The sequence below is a fragment of the Balaenoptera ricei genome, chromosome 14 (genome assembly GCF_028023285.1).
Source record: "Balaenoptera ricei isolate mBalRic1 chromosome 14, mBalRic1.hap2, whole genome shotgun sequence".
NCBI lineage: Eukaryota > Metazoa > Chordata > Mammalia > Artiodactyla > Balaenopteridae > Balaenoptera > Balaenoptera ricei.
This window is the reverse complement of record NC_082652.1, coordinates 44,460,025-44,477,947: the sequence shown is the minus strand read 5'-3', so window position 1 is coordinate 44,477,947 and position 17,923 is coordinate 44,460,025. Positions and strand designations below refer to the sequence as shown.

Sequence of the window (17,923 nt, the reverse complement as noted above, 5' to 3'; positions counted from 1 at the left end):
CTCAGATCAAAAGTCGGCTGCCATTTCACTACATCTTTAGTGATCCCCTCTCTCCCTTCGGTTGTAATTGTCAAAAGCTTTGGTTTAGCCCATCTTGTTATATATTGTTCTACTTTACTGTTAGTTATTGAAGCCCTTTCCTCCTAATTTTAAACTCCTAGAGATTAGGGATCTTGTTATCTTCATTTCAGTATTCATCTTAAATGGCAGACAAGGAATCATTGGGTTAATTTTCATTGAGAGTGGGCCGTTCGGGGAGAAATGGAAATCAGCCTTCGTCCTGAGATGTAATGGGTGCTTCTTAGGATGCCCCCAAAGAATTTCGGGCAGCAGTGGTCACACTCTCAATGTGATGAGGGAACTTACACTCTGTGGCCTTCTGTTTCCCTATGTATAAAGGTGGGCAACTAAAGAAAGAATAAGAAAAAATAAGTACATGAAAGTATTTATATCATTGTAGGTGATATTTAAATGAGACATATCACAAACATTCTAAACTCTGGACCTGGAAACAGTAGTAGTGAGAGTATTAGTTGACTACTTACTCTGTACATTGCTGAGTTACTCTGTAAGTTGACCACCTACTCTGTAGTTACTACTCATTCAGAGTACAGCACTAAGTAGACAGATAGATGGATTCACACATACATACAAAATAAGTTCATGTGATGTTATTAACTAGTACTGTTGGATCTGAGGAAGAGGGTGAAACCCCCACCTTTGTCTTTTGTTTCTTTATATCGAGTCATCCAAGGAATATAAAAAAGAATGTGTATATATATGTATAACTGAGTCATTTTGCTGTACAGCAGAAATTAACACAACATTGTAAATCAGCTATACTTCAATTTTAAAAAAAGTTAAAAAAAAAAAGAGTCATCCTATCCACCTTCTCATTGAAGCAGGTTATAGTTGGTGGTTAAGATGCTGAAACCCACAAGTTGCTTTATGCTCATTCTTAGTGGTCCCCAATTTTGAGGAGACTTCATGCATACGTGAATGAACACTAGCTCAGCACTAGACTGTTGTTGTTTGCCTTATTCTTCACTGTTGAGGAGCTGGTGGGAATTTGTTCATTCCTCCTGCGTGTTTTCAAACCACCATTGTTTGAGAGGTCGTGTAGTACAGTAGAGCACAGACTCCGGGTGGTCTGTGGCATCCCAGCCATGGCTACACGTTTTGCTCATTAGACCAATGACTAGACTGCAAACATCAAAACACTTTTGTTTGCTGCCTCTCTATTTGCTTAGCTCTTATTAAGATGCATGATATGCTGTGCGCCTCCCCTATGTGTTCTGTGATTCCTATTACTCATCCCTAGTCAACCCAGGTAAGAAATAAAAAGAGGGTCTTGCATTCCTTTTATTCATCATCTGGTTTGATTGGAAAAAGTCAACTCTAATCATGTATTGCCATCAGTGACATGGGAAATAAAAAAGAAAGGAAGCAAGTTGGAAAAATTTAGGAAAGGTAACCTTATCTATAAAGGCTAAAAAGACTAAAATTAACCTAGTGGTCTTTTACCTGGGCAATTGATTAATCAATTAATTGACTAATTATCAGTTAATTAATCCATCTCCTGCCTGCCTGTTGTCCAAGTTTTCTTGCTTCCTCTCTTATTCTTTCCTCTCCTGTCTCCTGCGTTGTGTAATATTTCAAATATACGGAAAAGGGCCTGGGGCAGGAATCAGTGTGGCTTGTTGGAGGAATCACCAGACCGCCTACGTGACTGTGACTGCCCAGTGAGCTCCAAGAGGAAAGGAGGAAGAGGTTGCAGGGCCAAGGGCTTTTGTTAAGGATTTTGTTCTACGTGGTGTGATGGGAAGCCTTTGAGCATGGTTTAATTTATGTTTTTAAAAGGCCACTCTGGGGGCTTCCCTGGTGGCGCAGTGGCTGAGAGTCTGCCTGCTAATGCAGGGAACACGGGTTCGAGCCCTGGTCTGGGAAGATCCCACATGCCGCGGAGCGGCTGGGCCCGTGAGCCACAACTGCTGAGCCTGCGCGTCTGGAGCCTGTGCTCCGCAACAAGAGGCCGCGATAGTGAGAGGCCCGCGCACCGCGATGAAGAGTGGTCCCCGCTTGCCACAACTAGAGAAAGCCCTCGCACAGAAACGAAGACACAACACAGCCAAAAATAAATAAATAAATAAAATTAAAAAAAAAAAAAAAAGGCCACTCTAGGTGTCACAGAGAGTGGGAGTGATAGGCGAGTTGGAGGATCCAGCTGTAATTCAACCCAGATGATGGCTGGTGCCGTGGGGGTGATGAGAAATGGCCATATTGGGGATATATTTTGAAAGTAGAGCTGACAGAACTTTCAAATAGATTCCTTTTGGAATAAGACAGGAGTCAAGCTCAATTCCTAGTCTTGTAGTCAGCATTTGGGTGAAGGGTGAAACTGTTCACCATGGCGTTTGTTGAGGGACTGGGGGCAGAAGTGAATCAAGAGTTGGCTTTGGAACCTGTTCAGTTTGAGTTGTCTAATCGATGTCCAAATGGAGGTGGCAAGTAGGCAATTGGATATAGGAGTCTAGAGCTCGAGGGAACAGTCAAGGTTTATACATACTTTCTCAACAATCATCTTTGTGTAGGTGGTTTTTAAAACCTTGGGGCTGGTTGAAATCACCTAGGGTGAGAATGGAAAGAAGTGAAGATCCCGGGCTGAAGCTTGAGGCATCTTACAGAATTGGAGAAGGAGTGGCCAGTGGGATAGAGCGAACCAGAGGAATGTTCCATGAAATTAAATTCATTTGGAGTGTGTTAGGTTCTGATTGTTGATTTTGTTGACTGTCCTTAGTATTAGACTGTTTGATGATTTGGGATTGTGGAATTTTTGTTTTCATCTCTCATTCTGCCCTTGCACAAAACCACCCTGAGCCCAGCCCCAGCCCCATTCCCTGGCGTCAAATGGCACCCTAGATGCTGTGCCCTACGTCTTCTGACCTTCAAGCCCCTTAACCCAACAGAAGCTGAGCTTCCAGTTGTCCCTACCTGATTCCTTTCCAGGTGGCAATTTACATTAAGTTCATATCTGGCCCACAGAGATGTTTATTTTGTTTTGAGTGTGGCTAGGTTTTGTCTCTCTCTTTTAAAAAACTCTTTATACTTCATCATTGCTGCCTGTTTGGAGCAAGGTGGTCCATCGAAAACATGACCCGACTGTGCCATGCCATGCTATCCAGAAGTCTCCTTCATACCTTGCATTTCTATTTGTTCTTGGTTTTTATATCCCTCTTTTTTTAAAAATGGGATTTTTTAAGATGAAAAATTCACATTTAATAGATCTTTCATCATTCCTGTTTAGGTGTGTGTTTTTCTGTCTTTGTCTCAATTATTTACGTCTGTTGTTTTAATTCATTTTAATGACTCTGGAAGTCAAATGTCTAAGTTACTTTTTTTAAAATAGGGCTTTTAGTATATTATCCTAAAATATGGCTGGGGCTTTTAGGCAAAAAGATGCAATTCCAACTGGTCTGCTTAATGCATCTACTTATCAGGACGAGATAAGGATATTGTTTTAGCCTAACTCAATTTATTGTAGCTAACACATGCAGCCTGAGAATTGGTTAAGTTGGGAGTAAATAGTGTGTACACAGGATACGTGCCTTGACATCCTCTTGGTTAATGTAGTGAAAATCCTTTAATACGTGCCTGTGTGTTCATGGGGTAAATCAAACATGCAAAATCTTTATCTCTGTAAAACTTAGAGATACCCTGACCCTTCATAAGTATACCTAAGAGCTGGACTAAGTGCCATAGTGTCATTTGGAAAAGCAGGGGTAAGAATAATGTCCCTGGGCAGAGCACTCATACACCTAAGATGTTTTCAGATAAATCACAGTGTGGAGCATACATGAAATGGCCATAATATTACAGTGTGTGACCATTCATCCCATGCACTTTGATATAATTAAGGAGAATGGTGAAATAGAAGTGTAATCATTTCTCCAAGAGGGAATGTCAATCCATTAATGAGTAGAAGGCTTATTATTGTCAGTTGAAGCAGCAGATTTTTGCCCAGCAATTTGGATTGCTGAGTTGGTGTGTTCACAGAAGTAGATGTTAATTTCAGGCTGTGATAGAAGGGAGGGGAACACTTTTGAAGAGGATTTTTTGTTTTTTTTTTTTTGTTTGGTTGGTTCTTTTAAACCAATGACTGCATTTTGAAATGACTGGAATTCTGGGCATTATAATAAAAATTTAATAAGCATGAAATATAATTTCTAAATATAAAGGAGTAATTGACATATAAAAGAGTATTACTCAAGTATTTATGCATTTGCGTAAAACCAAATAATCTTGAAATAGCCCTTTACTACTATTATATTGATGCATTAAAATCATAGCCCATTTTTTTTATTAAATGTCATAGATTACTTACCCTTGTTTTTCTTGTGACTATCCGCAGATCAGAGTAAGTACTAAGAAATACTGTCTGGTTAGGTTGTTGGAAGAATACTTTCATGCTACTAGAGCAGCTTTCTAGGGTTTATACAATAATTCTTCAAAAAGTTGGAAACTGGTCTACTGAGACAATAAAAAGATGGAGGCCATGTTTTTCCCCAGGTTATACGGTGATGTTTACCAACTAACAACTCATTAATTGAATTTATATGAGAATTTGTTCATTGCTTTTACTACTTAAATTTCAGTGGCAACTTAGGGACTTCGTATAATTACTTTGAACAACTTCATTGGCTTTGTGAAAGACATAGTAACATTGATGACATTTTTATGGAATCCGACATATATTAAATACTTATTACACATCATGTTGCTCATGTTCAGAAAAATGTAGACAGCCTTTAGAAATAACGCATGTAATATTGTGGGTTTTGGTGTTGCTTTTGTTAAATTTTTAGTTTGTTTTCTGTAGAAAGTCCAACTTTGCTCTTTGCAAAGTTCTTTCCAGTAACTAGTGAGCCAGTATTTCTTTTGGGGGAATTTGGCAGTAATGGGAATTCAGCTTTTAAATTATGAGTTATGTATTATGGCAGATTTTCAAGAGCTGTTTTATATATCAGTACACTGTCATTTCTTCATATATGACAAGGATATTTTTCTCTAAAATCGAGTAAAGGAATAAATATTTCTTAAATTGTTTTAAGTGTTTAGGATGAAAATCTTATCCTTTCTGTTTTGCAACTTTACTATCAGCAAATAATTTGGGATTTAATGGTTTAATAGTTCAATGGACTTTAATTTCCGTTCATGTGATATCATGTCATACTGTAGGACTGAGTTGCTTAATGAACATTATGTTCTATGTACCTCTTTCTTTTATTCAAATTTTATAAAATGTACAGCATCCTTTTGTTCCTTGGTATACCCATGTCTTAGCAAGTTGGGTATTCTGGGGAGACATTCCCTCTTTCTGGTCTCTGTGGCACGTTTTTAAGCCACATTGTTGAAATTGATTTAAACACAAGATTAGTTTAGTTTTGTTTTTTCCTTTCTAGTGGTGTACTTGAAAACTCCAATCAGCAAGAATTTCTCTTTTCAGCAAAGTTTATTAGGAGAACTCTATGTTCTTTAAAAATTAACAAAAACCTGTCACAAAACTTAGGAATTAGGATCCTTCTTTGTTGACATAAGTAGCCTGAAACACGAAGCTAACTAAATTGCATCAGATTTCAGAGACTAATAATCATACATTTGGGAAAAAGAGCTTCCACACAACCTGTGTTCTGTCAGAGTAATTTAATTAGAGGTAGTGATATTTCAATGTAATTTGTTAATGGGCACATTCTGCAGAAAAAAAAAAAAGAGTAATTCTGCCTGAACACTGATCATTTTATATATTTTTAGCTGGATTCTGTCAAAAGAAAGGGTTTTCATTGAATTTCATGAAACAGAGATGCCTGGAGGAAGAATATCAATGAAGTGAAGAACAGAAGAACAGCTTAAATTTTTTGTTACTAGAATTGCATATAAGGGAGAATGTAATAATCTTACTGCTTTTCCAAAGGTTTAATATATGAAATTGTATGCATAGCATTATTGGACAATTGAAAATCTAAATTTCATATTTTGAATGTCATAATCATTATCATCCCTACTGCTTGTTTTGATTTTCTTCAATTTCACGAAGAATATCATAGCTCTTTATTCCTTTCTTTTATTTGTGGCAACTTGTATATAGATGTTAATTAAATACTACATGACTTGCCCTGGAAAGAAAATGAAATAACAGCTTCTCTAGATTTTATAACATTTTAGAGAACATTATAATAAAACCTCTTGCTTTTGGTGGGGAAATACCAAGGCTTTTAGTAATAAGAAATATTTTAGTTGTATTAATTTGATCTACAATAAGTTTGATTCTGATTTATTGCATTTCATAGACACTTTATCCTAATTCTGCTGCAGTGAGAGGGATTTAGGTCACTCAAGTTGAGACCTTATCATGATAGGCTAGGATGTGCTGCAGTAACAATTACCCCCATTTTTCTGTGCTTAACATTAAAAATGCCGATTTCCCCTTCCTGCAAAGAAGTCCTCGGTGGAAGCAGGAGACCCTCCAGGGCAGTTCTCTATGGCTGGGCTCACTCACCCTGGGGGTTCGATCCTGTTATAATCTGCGTTTAACGTGTCCTTTCTTTTTTTTTTTTTTTAACATTTTTATTTATTTGTTTGTTTGTTTGTTTTTGACTGTGTTGGGTCTTTGTTTCTGTGCGGGGGCTTTCTCTAGTTGTGGCAAGCGGGGGCCACTCTTCATCGCGGTGCGCGGGCCTCTCACTATCGTGGCCTCTCTTATTGCAGAGCACAGGCTCCAGACATGCAGGCTCAGTAATTGTGGCTCACGGGCCTAGTTGCTCCGCGGCATGTGGGATCTTCCCAGACCAGGGCTCGAACCTGTGTCCCCTGCATTAGCAGGCAGATTCTCAACCACTGCACCACCAGGGAAGCCCTGACGTGTCCTTTCTTAATTGCCACTGCAGGGAAAGAGGGCATCAACTTTTTTTTTTTTTTTAATTTCTGCTGTTCAGTCTATCTATATCTATATCTATCTATATATATATTCTTTTTAATATTCTTTTCCATTATGGTTTATCCCAGAACATTCAATATAGTTCCCTGTGCTATACAGTAGGACCTTGTTGTCCATCCATTCTCTATGCATCTACTAACCCCAGACTCCCAGCCCATCCCTTCCCAACACCCCCCGCCCTGCTGCCCCTGGCAATCACAAGTCTGTTCTCTATGTCGGCGAGTTTTGTAAAGAAGTTCATTTGTGTCATATTTTAGATTCCACATGTAAGTGATATCGTAAGGTATTTGTCTTTCTCTTTTTGACTTACTTCACTTAGTATGATAATCTCTAGTTGCATCCATGCTGCTGCAAATGGCATTATTTCATTCTTTTTTATGGCTGAGTAGTATTCCATTGCATATAGGTACCACATCTTCTTTATCCATTACTCTCTCGATGGACATTTAGGTTGTTTCCATGTCTTGGTTATTGTGAATAGTGCTGCTATGAACATAGGGGTACATGTATCTTTCTGAATTATAGTTTTGTCTGGCTGTAGAGGGTATCAACTTTTAAATGCTGCTGCTGGGAAGCGATATGTGTGACTTCAATCCCCAGATTTTACTGGCCAAAGTAAGCCACATGGTCATGCTGAAGGCCAAGGAGATGAGAAGTGTCATCTTTCTGAATGTTTACAAAGAGGAGAAAAACTGAAATTATTGGTCATCATTCGCAATGCCAACTGAAGCGTTAATATTTCAGCAGTATGGCAAAACAGATCAGTGTTTCCCAACCAGATTGCCAAGAATGGGATATAAGTGTGCTGTGAATACTCATGGTTGAACTTTTTTATAGTGTTAAAAATGTGAAGGCATTTTTATTATAAAACAGGTCAGTAAATTAACTCACAATAGTGAAAATTACATTTGAATGCTCTTTCATGGCTTTCTGTAAAAACTTCCTCAAAGTTTTTATTATTTTTATTATTTTTCTCTCTTGCTAAGACTTGCATAGACCCAAGTCTCCACATAGCATCTCCCCAGATCTTTTCATTGACCAAGTACTCGCTGCACATGGAGTGAGCACCAAAGTGTCCCCTTTCCCAATGAAGTCCCCCAGTCACCTGATCATTGTTTTTATAGCAGTGTGTTTATCCTAAGTGAAAATTTTGTGCAAATGTTACTTTTATTATTCTTTCAATTTAATTTGCTTGCATCTTTTGCTCATACTTTTCTCCATTTAATTCTAAAAGAGAAGGTATATATAAATTTTATCTTTTTATGTTTTTGTCAGGTACCAGAGAATTATTAACGTTGTTAGATTTCTCAGTTGTTTATTTCTTCTTCCCTCCTTCTTTTTCTTTTTTCCACTTTCTTCTTTTGCTTTTTTCCCTTTATTCCTGTTGGATTTTAAAGTTAACAGTCAAAATCTTTTCTCGATGGAAACCAATAGTCAATTTTTGTGTGTTTTTTAAAATTAAAATGTCTCTATTATGTTAAATTTATATAGGTTTTTGGAAACAAATTCCTTAGAATTAAATTGATTGGTTTTTCTGGACATAAAATTTACTAAATTACTAAACAGGACTGTAAGTTGCAGAAATGGATTGTTTTCAAAATATTTTTTGATTATCCAGAACTGTAAATAATGATTATATTTTGTACATTTTTAAGACTTTCAATTCTTAAATTAAATGAAAATTAATATTCAGTATTCCAATTTAGATTACAGTATGTTTAATTTTCCAAGCTTTTCATATACCTTATTTTTAAATGTTTTAACAATGCAGAAGACCTGAAATATATTTATTTTATACTTGCAATATTTATAATATTCATTAGTATATTATAGGACAATATTACTTATAGTTTACTATTTATATATTATATGTATATTATATATTATTTACAGATAGATTTTCTGAAGGTATACATGCCTGCAGTCTCTTTTGTCTTTAGATTTCATTTTAAAGTATGTTTACTTTCCCAACCCAGTGGAAAATGGAAAGACTTCAGTTACAAAAACCCCTTCAAATGTTTTCCCTCAAATTGGAATTCATGCGCCCTTATAATTATTCTCACACTTGGTCTAAAGGTTTTATTTGATGCAAAAGTGAGTCAGTGAAGCTACATGCGGGACTAATTTTGTGGTCACTGTACCCCAAAATAACCAATTTAGGCAGAAGAAATTTTGGATTCTCTTAAGCAGAAAGTAAAGAAATTCCTTTATGAGATTGAGTATAGCACTACATGATCAAGCTCTAAAAGCCATTTATGGGATTTTACACTTAATGCTTTAGGCCAAAATGCCTCACACAAAGGCAGAATTTCTTATTTTACCAGCCTATATACGTATCGTCAATGCTATACTGGAAACCAAGGAAGTAGAAGAAATAGGAAAGGAGCCACTTTTGAATAATACACTCAGGAGAGGTACTGTTGGCATGTCACACATCATAGTGACAGCAGGAATCAAAAAGATTATTTGATCAAAAGAGTGATCACTGCATGTTGATGACTTTAAGGAATTAATAAATATGTTGGTTAATAGCAGTCGTTAGAATCCTTGAAGAGCATTATTCATTTTGAAAAAAAAAGGAAGACAAACTTTTGTATATCATATATTCAAAGACCCAAATGAACACTTTAAAGCAAGATTTTAAGCAAATATTACATGAGGCTGTTGCTCTGGCCCTAATGGCATGAAGGTAGAATGGCTATAAACGGTATGAAGATATAAACATCAGGAGTTTAATCTGAGAGCCCCGTGATTCTATGTTAGTTTTTACTCACCTAGAAACTCTTGTATATAAAGGTTTGCTCATAAATCTTAAAACCACATAAATTGATATTATGAAAATAAATGGCAACAGCTTTATGCAAAGATCAGGGATTAGAAAACCATATTTGCTGATATATACCAAAGTGCACAAGCTGTCCAAAGGACACTTTTTTGCAAGAGTTTATTAGCTAATAGAAAAATGGATTGTGAGTGTGTTTGAATGTTGTTCACTGCAGATTTGTTGAAGGAGAGTTATTCGCTTGAAAAAAATAGCCTACTTAACTGACATTTTGGAGCATCTGAATGAACTTAATTGAAAATCGCAAAGGCCGTGTAAATATTACACATACTCACCGAGCTTATGGATTTGAAGCAAAGTTCAACTTTGGAAAAAGGATAAAAATGATTCATTTGTGATATTTAGTTGGTGTTACATTTTAAATCCTAAGGAAAAATTATTGACTGTTAGAGCAATACCTATATATGCTTGAAGTCAAGTTTTATCATTATTTTAAAATACTTAAGATGAAAAAATATGAAAACTTTTACATTTCCACAAGGAATTTCAACATTGTATTTGTCAATTAAGGAAAAGAAGGACCAGGAAATTTAATCAGTGTATCCCTCATGGTTCATGACAAGAAAGAACTTTCTGTCAATTGGAGAAAAAGTGATGAACTCTGTGATACCCATTTGCTACCACCGACTTTTGTGAATAAAGTTTGCCTTGGTGGTAATTATCAAGCATTTGATGTCTCTGTCATAAAACTTGTTATTAAAAAGGCATTTCATGCAAATAAGCTCAAATTTCTTATTAAAGATTTAAAAAAATTTTTTTGTATGGAAGTTTTATGTGTATTTAATAGTCAGTATGTTTCCCAAAATTCTATATTTCATTTTTCTTATCATAATTATATGCTATAAAGAAAATGTAATGACTTTTTCCACCAAGGTCCATATGGAAATTTCCAAACTGTCTCTAGTGTATCCTACTGTGCATGTGTGAAAAGGATTGGTGGACCCTAAATGGTTCTAGGAAAAATTGTTCCTCAAATTGAAACTCAGAAAGGGCCTAGAGTAAGCAAAGAATATCTAAGCACATTTATGAGCAAACCTGCACTTGGTAACCTTTCTCCATTGGAATCTGTAACACCATGAAATCCTTAATGTTGAGACAGTTCTTCTCTACCTTCCTCCCTATCACTTCTTCACTAATAGATAGCTAGCTCCTTAATAAATATTGCCCTTTCCCCATAGAAGGAGAACGTCTGTTAACACTGTGAAACTATTTCTGTTTTCCCAATATGCCTTCAGAAATAGCAATTAATGTGGGAAAAAAATACAATAAAAAAGTCAAAGGGATATTTAGGCACAAAACTCTTTTACAGTGTTCTCTCATAATTGTTTCTAAATATGGGTGATGTTTTACTTAGGCAAAAATTATAAACTGTATGTGTGTATTTGCACATTTTCATTTCTGTGGTTTATGTAGTGCTATTAACTGCTAATACATTTAATATATAAGATCCGTGGTTTGCCGTTAATATTTTATAAGGATATTATGGTTTTATAGTCAACATTAATTTGAGGTATTGCTTTAAGAGTCAAAAGTACTTTAAAATAATTATTTCACTGGTGTTTAATTTCATATTAATCATGTTAACAAAGTTTTATGTAGGCTAGAACACAGTAACTACATATTATATGTAAACTATGCAATGGCTCTAATAATACATTTCTTGTTTAATATAATGATGTTTTTAGGCACGAACATTTAATTGTGTGTAGAGTTGTTTTAAATTTGAATGATCCAGTGGATCAAGTTTGTTTTCTCAGTTGTCTAAGGCAACTTATTTCCTTTTCTCCTATGTTTTGAAATTCTGCAGTTTCTACTCTAAGTTATTTGAGCACTTAAGCAAAATTAATGCTTTCATGTAAAGAAGATTGTCAGAAAATAATATTTCAAGTTGAGTTCGATTGTTTTTAAAATAACAGAATTTCAACTTTATTACATGTCTGATAAAATATTATGACTTTCATGAAACTACACTCAATATCTCCATACATAGGGTGTTTATGTAAAGTTATTGAGTCAGTTATATTATCCAGCTCCAGCTAATACCACGTTGGGGCAATTCACTGGAACTCATGTTTGGGAGAGACAGGATATTGACAACTATCTACTCCTTTTAAATATCTAATAATATAGCTAGTTCCCCTAAAGGAAGTATTTTTTTAATTATTAATAGACTTTATTTTTTAGAACAATTTTAAGTTTACAGAACAATTGAGCACCAAGTGAAGAGTTCCATATCCACCCCACCCCATAGTTTTCCCTATTATTAAAGTCTTGCATTAATGTGGCACATTTGTTACAACCACTAATGATACATTACTGTAAAGTCCTTAATTTTACTTTAGGATTCACCCTTTGTGTTGCTCAGTCCATGAGTTTTGACAAATGCATACTGTCATGTATCTGCCATCACAGTATCATATAGAATAGTTTCACTGCTAAGGATGCATTTTAATTTAAAATAAATGTATCATCACCTTTTCTTAGAAACCTATATATTAAAAAATGATCAAACTGCTTATTTTGGAAAATAAAGGTTGAAAATCTTATTATATTACTCAGAATTCTTTACCTACTATCCACTAGGAAAATGTGTTAATAACAGAAACAGCTTGGTTCCAGTGAACTATATATTTCTCCTCACAAGTCATATAACTATGATGTTTGCCTTCCTCATCTTCAAAGTTAAAATTTAAATCTAATCTTAATTTTACCATGTCCCTTGAATATCTCTTTCTCCCTTTCAAGTGGCTTCTGTCCACTCTCCTTTTTATTTTTAACCAGGTTTTTTGGTAAACATATTTTGCCATAGTCCTCCTGAAAACCGTTCTGAAAGTCCATAAATGGTAAATAAATATATTATATAAATTATAAATATGTATTAGTGCTGTAACTAAGATTCTATAACATAGCAGTTTTCCACTTTTTCTTATTAATTTCTATGTTTCTGTAAAAACTTTCTCCTAAGTAAGTTTCAGCGCTTGGTGCTAGGGCAGAAGTGAATCTGGTCAATTTTGAGAAAATATTCATGGTGCATCTAAGTCATAAGTGAACAAAACAACACACAATAAACACTGACCAATGGTAAACAAATGGAATCCGTGTATTATCCATTTATTAGACTACAGAGTGAGTGGTTTAAATGACAGAAATTTATTTTCACACAGTTCTGGAGGCTGGAAGTCTGAGATCAAGGGGCCAGCAGGTTTGGGTTTTCTTGAGACCTTTCTCTTTGGCTTGCAGATGGCCATCTTTTCCTCTGTCCGTACAATGGTCTTTCCTCTATGTACATGTGCATCTATGTCCAAATTTCCTCTTCTTATAAGACACCAGTCATATTGGATGAGGGCCCAGCCATATGAGCTCATTTACCTTAATTACCTCTTTAAAAACCATATCTCCAAATATACTTATATTCTAAGGTACTGGGAATTAGGGCTTCAGCCTGTGAATTTTGGGGAACAGAATTCAGTCCATAACACTCATTGAAATTAATAAGCTTTTTAATTTGCATGACTTGAAAACAGTAAAACCTGGTAATTATTGATTAAGCATGTGAACCAGGCATATTTTGTGCATTAAATCACAACCACAGGATGAAGTCAGGATTGATACTTCACTAAGGAGAACTTTTTCAGTTGGCAATGGACCTTGAGTTGAGGTATTGATTCCACTGGTTGAATGTACAAAGGGAATTATGTAATACAAGACCTTTCTTTAAAACTGAGTAATGCCCCAAATGCTGCTTATTTTAATATTAAAACAATGAAAATTACCAGTTGTTTAAAAAACCCAGAACAATTTAATAACAGAAATATTAAACCAATGGGGGCAGGGGTACTAGAAAAGCGAAACAATTTTAAGTAACTGACCATTATGCAGTTTCCTCCCACGTGTTTTCTCCCATGTCAAACTCTCTGGAATCACCCACTTCTCATTCATAGGATGTGCAGTGACCCTTTGTAGGAAAAGGCACATTTTTTCCTTCTTTGCTAATACATTTTTTCAAAGGCCTCTATCTTTCCTAGCCTGCATCTTTCTGACACCTGAATCCAAATAGGTAAGCTGAGTACCAAGTTAGCCGAAGTCAGTGGCAGTAACAGGGAGTGTGAATTTTTCGCATTTGTCACACACTCTCATTAGCCCGTGAGGGGCTCAGCTCCTCCCCTCTGTGGGACATTCAAGCTCTGCTCCAAATGAAGAACTCCTTTTTAATATGCTAGTTACTTTGGTACTTTCAGAGATCTAAATGTGGCATTACTCTCTTCCCAAGCATCTATCAAGCCTCTTTTACTTTACTTTCATTGTCTATTAAAGGTTTAAGACTTGAGTCATAAGTTGAGTGAGATCCCTTTGTGCTCTTGTAGGGCAGACAACCACTAAGAGTCAAACAGCATGGAGCATTGGTGGCCTTCTGAATTTTCTTCCCTGTCTGTAGAACAGATAAAATGATGTCCTACTTTGGGTGGTTATTCTTAAGGTTAAAGTAAATAACCTTAAGTGTCTTGTTCAGTGCCTAGCATTCAGCAAATGTTAATTCATTTTCTTTCACAACCCAGCAACCTAAGTGTTCATCATCAGATGAATGGCTAAAGATGTGGTATATACACACACACACACACACACAATGGAATACTACTCAGCCATAAAAAAGAATGAAGTTTTACCACTTGCAGCAACATGGATGGACTTGGAGGGGACAATGCTAAGTGAAATAAGTCAGACAGAGAAAGACAAATACTGTATGATATCACTTATATGTGGAATCTAAGAAATACCACAAACTAGTGAATGAAACAAAAAAGAAGCAGACTCACAGATATAGAGAACAAACTAGCAGTTACCAGTGGGGAGGGGCAATACAGGGGTGAGGGTGGGAGTTACAAATTATTGGGTGTAACATAGACTATAGGGATGTCCTGTACAACACGGGGAACAAAGCTAATATTTGGAATAACTGTAAATGGAGTCATGTAACTTTAAAAAAATTTTTTAATGAAAATTTAACAATGTAAAAATAAAATTTTTGTGTTTCATGTTGCTACATTTTATTTTTAACCTAATCAGGATATAGCTTTAGATGAATGGTTGTTTTTGCCTTTGCAGTATAATTAGTCTTATGTATTTATTATCTTTTGCAGTGAAGTTTAGCAACTGCAACGGGAAGAGAAAAGTACAGTATGAAAGCAGCGAACCAGCAGATTTTAAGGTGGATGAAGATGGCATGGTGTATGCCGTGAGAAGCTTTCCCCTCTCCTCTGAGCGCTCAAAGTTCCTCCTGATATATGCTCAAGACAAAGAGACTCAGGAAAAGTGGCAAGTGGCAGTAAAATTGAGCCTCAAACCAACCTTACCTGAGGATTCAGTGAAGGTAGAGTATCCAAGTATGGCTTTGGATGGAGTTATGTTTGCAGATCAGAAATGTACAGTTTGAACTAAATACATACTTTGCATCACATTAATGGGTGGCCAATATTTGACTTTGTATCAACTTCATTTGCTACAATAGTATTTTGCTGTTTTTAATCTTATAAGATACTTAGACAAAATGTATTATCAGCAATCCTAAACTGTATTTGAAAGGTTTGTTTATACTTTGAGATTTATAACTTAATTTAAATTAGAAGTAGTTGTTTGTTTTAAATTTCTTAGAAGCTTTACAAGGTGTTAAATTTAACCACAAAATAAACAATTGTTTGTAAGATGTCACCAGCCAAATTTATTAGATGGGAAATACAGATTTATAGTAGTAGAAGGAAAGCATTTCTGTCAAGGAGTATTGGGTTTTTGCCTGTCCCTTAATAATTAAATTGGGAAGTATGAATTATTTATACTACCGACATGACTGTAAGGAATAATATACTCCCTCTGGTGGAAGCTGCTATAAGCCAAGATAAAATAAATAAGATACATTTCTAACAGAGTAAAGTTCAATTCAGTTCAATATTTATTGAGCACTTATTTTGTGTAAGGCACTATTTTAAGAATTTTAAATAGAAACGTTAACTTCTTCAGTAAAGTTATGATAACATTATTAGTTTCTGAATATTCTAGTTCTTTGAGTTAATATAATCTCAAGTCCATGATTTTATGAACTATGACTATTACATTTTGTATATTTATTGTACTGAGAGATAAGAATACACACATTCTTTTCTGGTATTTAATTGTCAATGTGATATACACAGCCATAATCAAATATGAATAAATATTAGAGAAAAAGATATTTTTTCTCTTATACCAGTGTTGGACTTTCATTATGTGAAATGTAATTTGTTAATCTATTAACTGTTAGGGGGAATCATGTCATTTGGGTACTATAAAGTAAGGAACTGGTAACTGAGTGAAAAGTTGCTTTGGTTGTTGTTGATGATTCGCTGTGTTCCAGCAAACTAGCTTGGATCTTTGCATTGAAGCAGCAAGGGCTAATGGCTAAAATGTCTACAGACATAGGGAGAAACAGAAGAAAATGTTGACACCCAGCAGAGATTAATACCCCATGTGCAAAGTGGGTCATCTACAGCATCCATCACGGCTGACATAGGTTTAGAATAAGTACAGCATTAATTCTGTGGAATTTAATAGGGTCATAAATATTTGAGACGTTCCTTAGCAGTATGTATTAAACTTCTTTTGAAATCCAAATTATATTTTAGCACATCAAGATCTAAATTTAACATACACAGTAGCACATTACCTGAACTGTGGTTTAAACTAATGAGAAATGTATAAAAGGGTACTATTAAATTTTGCTCAATATTAACTACTATCTGAGATGGCTTATAGTTTACACAGCTGTGCCACATAATAAATTGTTTGGAATTCAATTTTTCAGTGAACACTGTCACCCACAATTTTACGGTGTTTTCTGTTATTTTAATAGGGGGACGAGGAGAGGGCCTCCAGACCTATTTTCTTGTTCATAATAAACTGTGATTCCTACGCTTACAGGTATCCATTGATACTGATGTACTTTCAGAAAATGTTTTCCTAGTACTCAGGAATGTCTTCTTGTATTTTAATGCAAAGGAATCACGAGAAATTGAAGAAATAGTATTCCCAAGACAATTGACTAATAAGCACAATGGCTACCTACAAAGGCAGAAGAGAGACTGGGTTATCCCTCCAATCAACTTGCCAGAAAACTCCAGAGGGCCTTTTCCTCAAGAACTTGTCAGGGTAGGGTGGCACAATTTCATTGATCTCCATGGCATGTGTCAAGTGTATGTTAGAAGCGCTTTTGTCTCTTTTTTCACAAGGTAGAGTTTACGACATGTATGTACTAAAACATATTTTGTTTTGTATTGATGAAATGTCTGTAGTGTTGTAAACAGTCTCTTCTCCATTTTTTCATTACCTCTTATTATTTGTAGATAGAACACTCTGTGGGTCGGTCCTATATTTCATGGATGATAAAGTTTGTTCAGTGTCTGAATACATACGCCTTAGCTCCAACATGCTTCACACCCACACCGTACCCTTTCCCACACACCTTAGTTTCCCTGTCTGAAATCTGCACTCCCCGTGATGATCTTTGCCCTCTACAAATAGCTTTTGGGCCAAAGAAAAAATAAAGGGGCAATCATTGCTAAAAATGCCAGTACCAAGTGCGTTTGAGAGTTTTTTTAAAGAAATAAAAAATGACCTCTGATACCATTAACAGACCCCCTGGGGCTGTGCAAAAACATAGGCTTTCAGAGCTGAAGAGTGAGATTTTTCTCCAGTTACTCTAAATGCATACCATCAGACCCAGAGAACAAAATGACAGATATCTCTACATGTTTAGTAAAATGAGCAACCTTTCATTTATTACAAAAAGAAAATAAGACAAAGTCATTGTATTCCCATCTAGTAGAAAGTAAATGTTTCTGTATAGGATTAATTTAACATTCCAATAGATACATACAGAAAGCTGTATTTTTTAATAAGTCATTTATTTGTGTTGTATAGTCTATGGTAATGTGCATTATAATTCAGTTTAACAAAGAAAGACGTAGCCCCCAAATCGAGGTGTTTTCTGTGTTTCTACTTCAATGGAGAATGAGGAAAGAAAAGAATTTTGCCTTAGCTAAAAAAACAAAACAAAACAAAAA

The 17,923-nt window shown here is 35.4% G+C and overlaps 1 protein-coding gene across 1 annotated transcript in view; it reads left to right on the top strand.

The window, feature by feature from the left end:
• CDH2 (cadherin 2) overlaps positions 1–17,923 on the top strand; it is a 214,408-nt gene that overhangs the window by 136,373 nt on the left and 60,112 nt on the right. The window contains exons 3-4 of the mRNA XM_059894434.1: positions 14,972–15,201; positions 16,860–17,009. Coding sequence (XP_059750417.1) covers positions 14,972–15,201; positions 16,860–17,009 — 380 coding nt within the window. The remainder of the gene's footprint in view (positions 1–14,971; positions 15,202–16,859; positions 17,010–17,923) is intronic.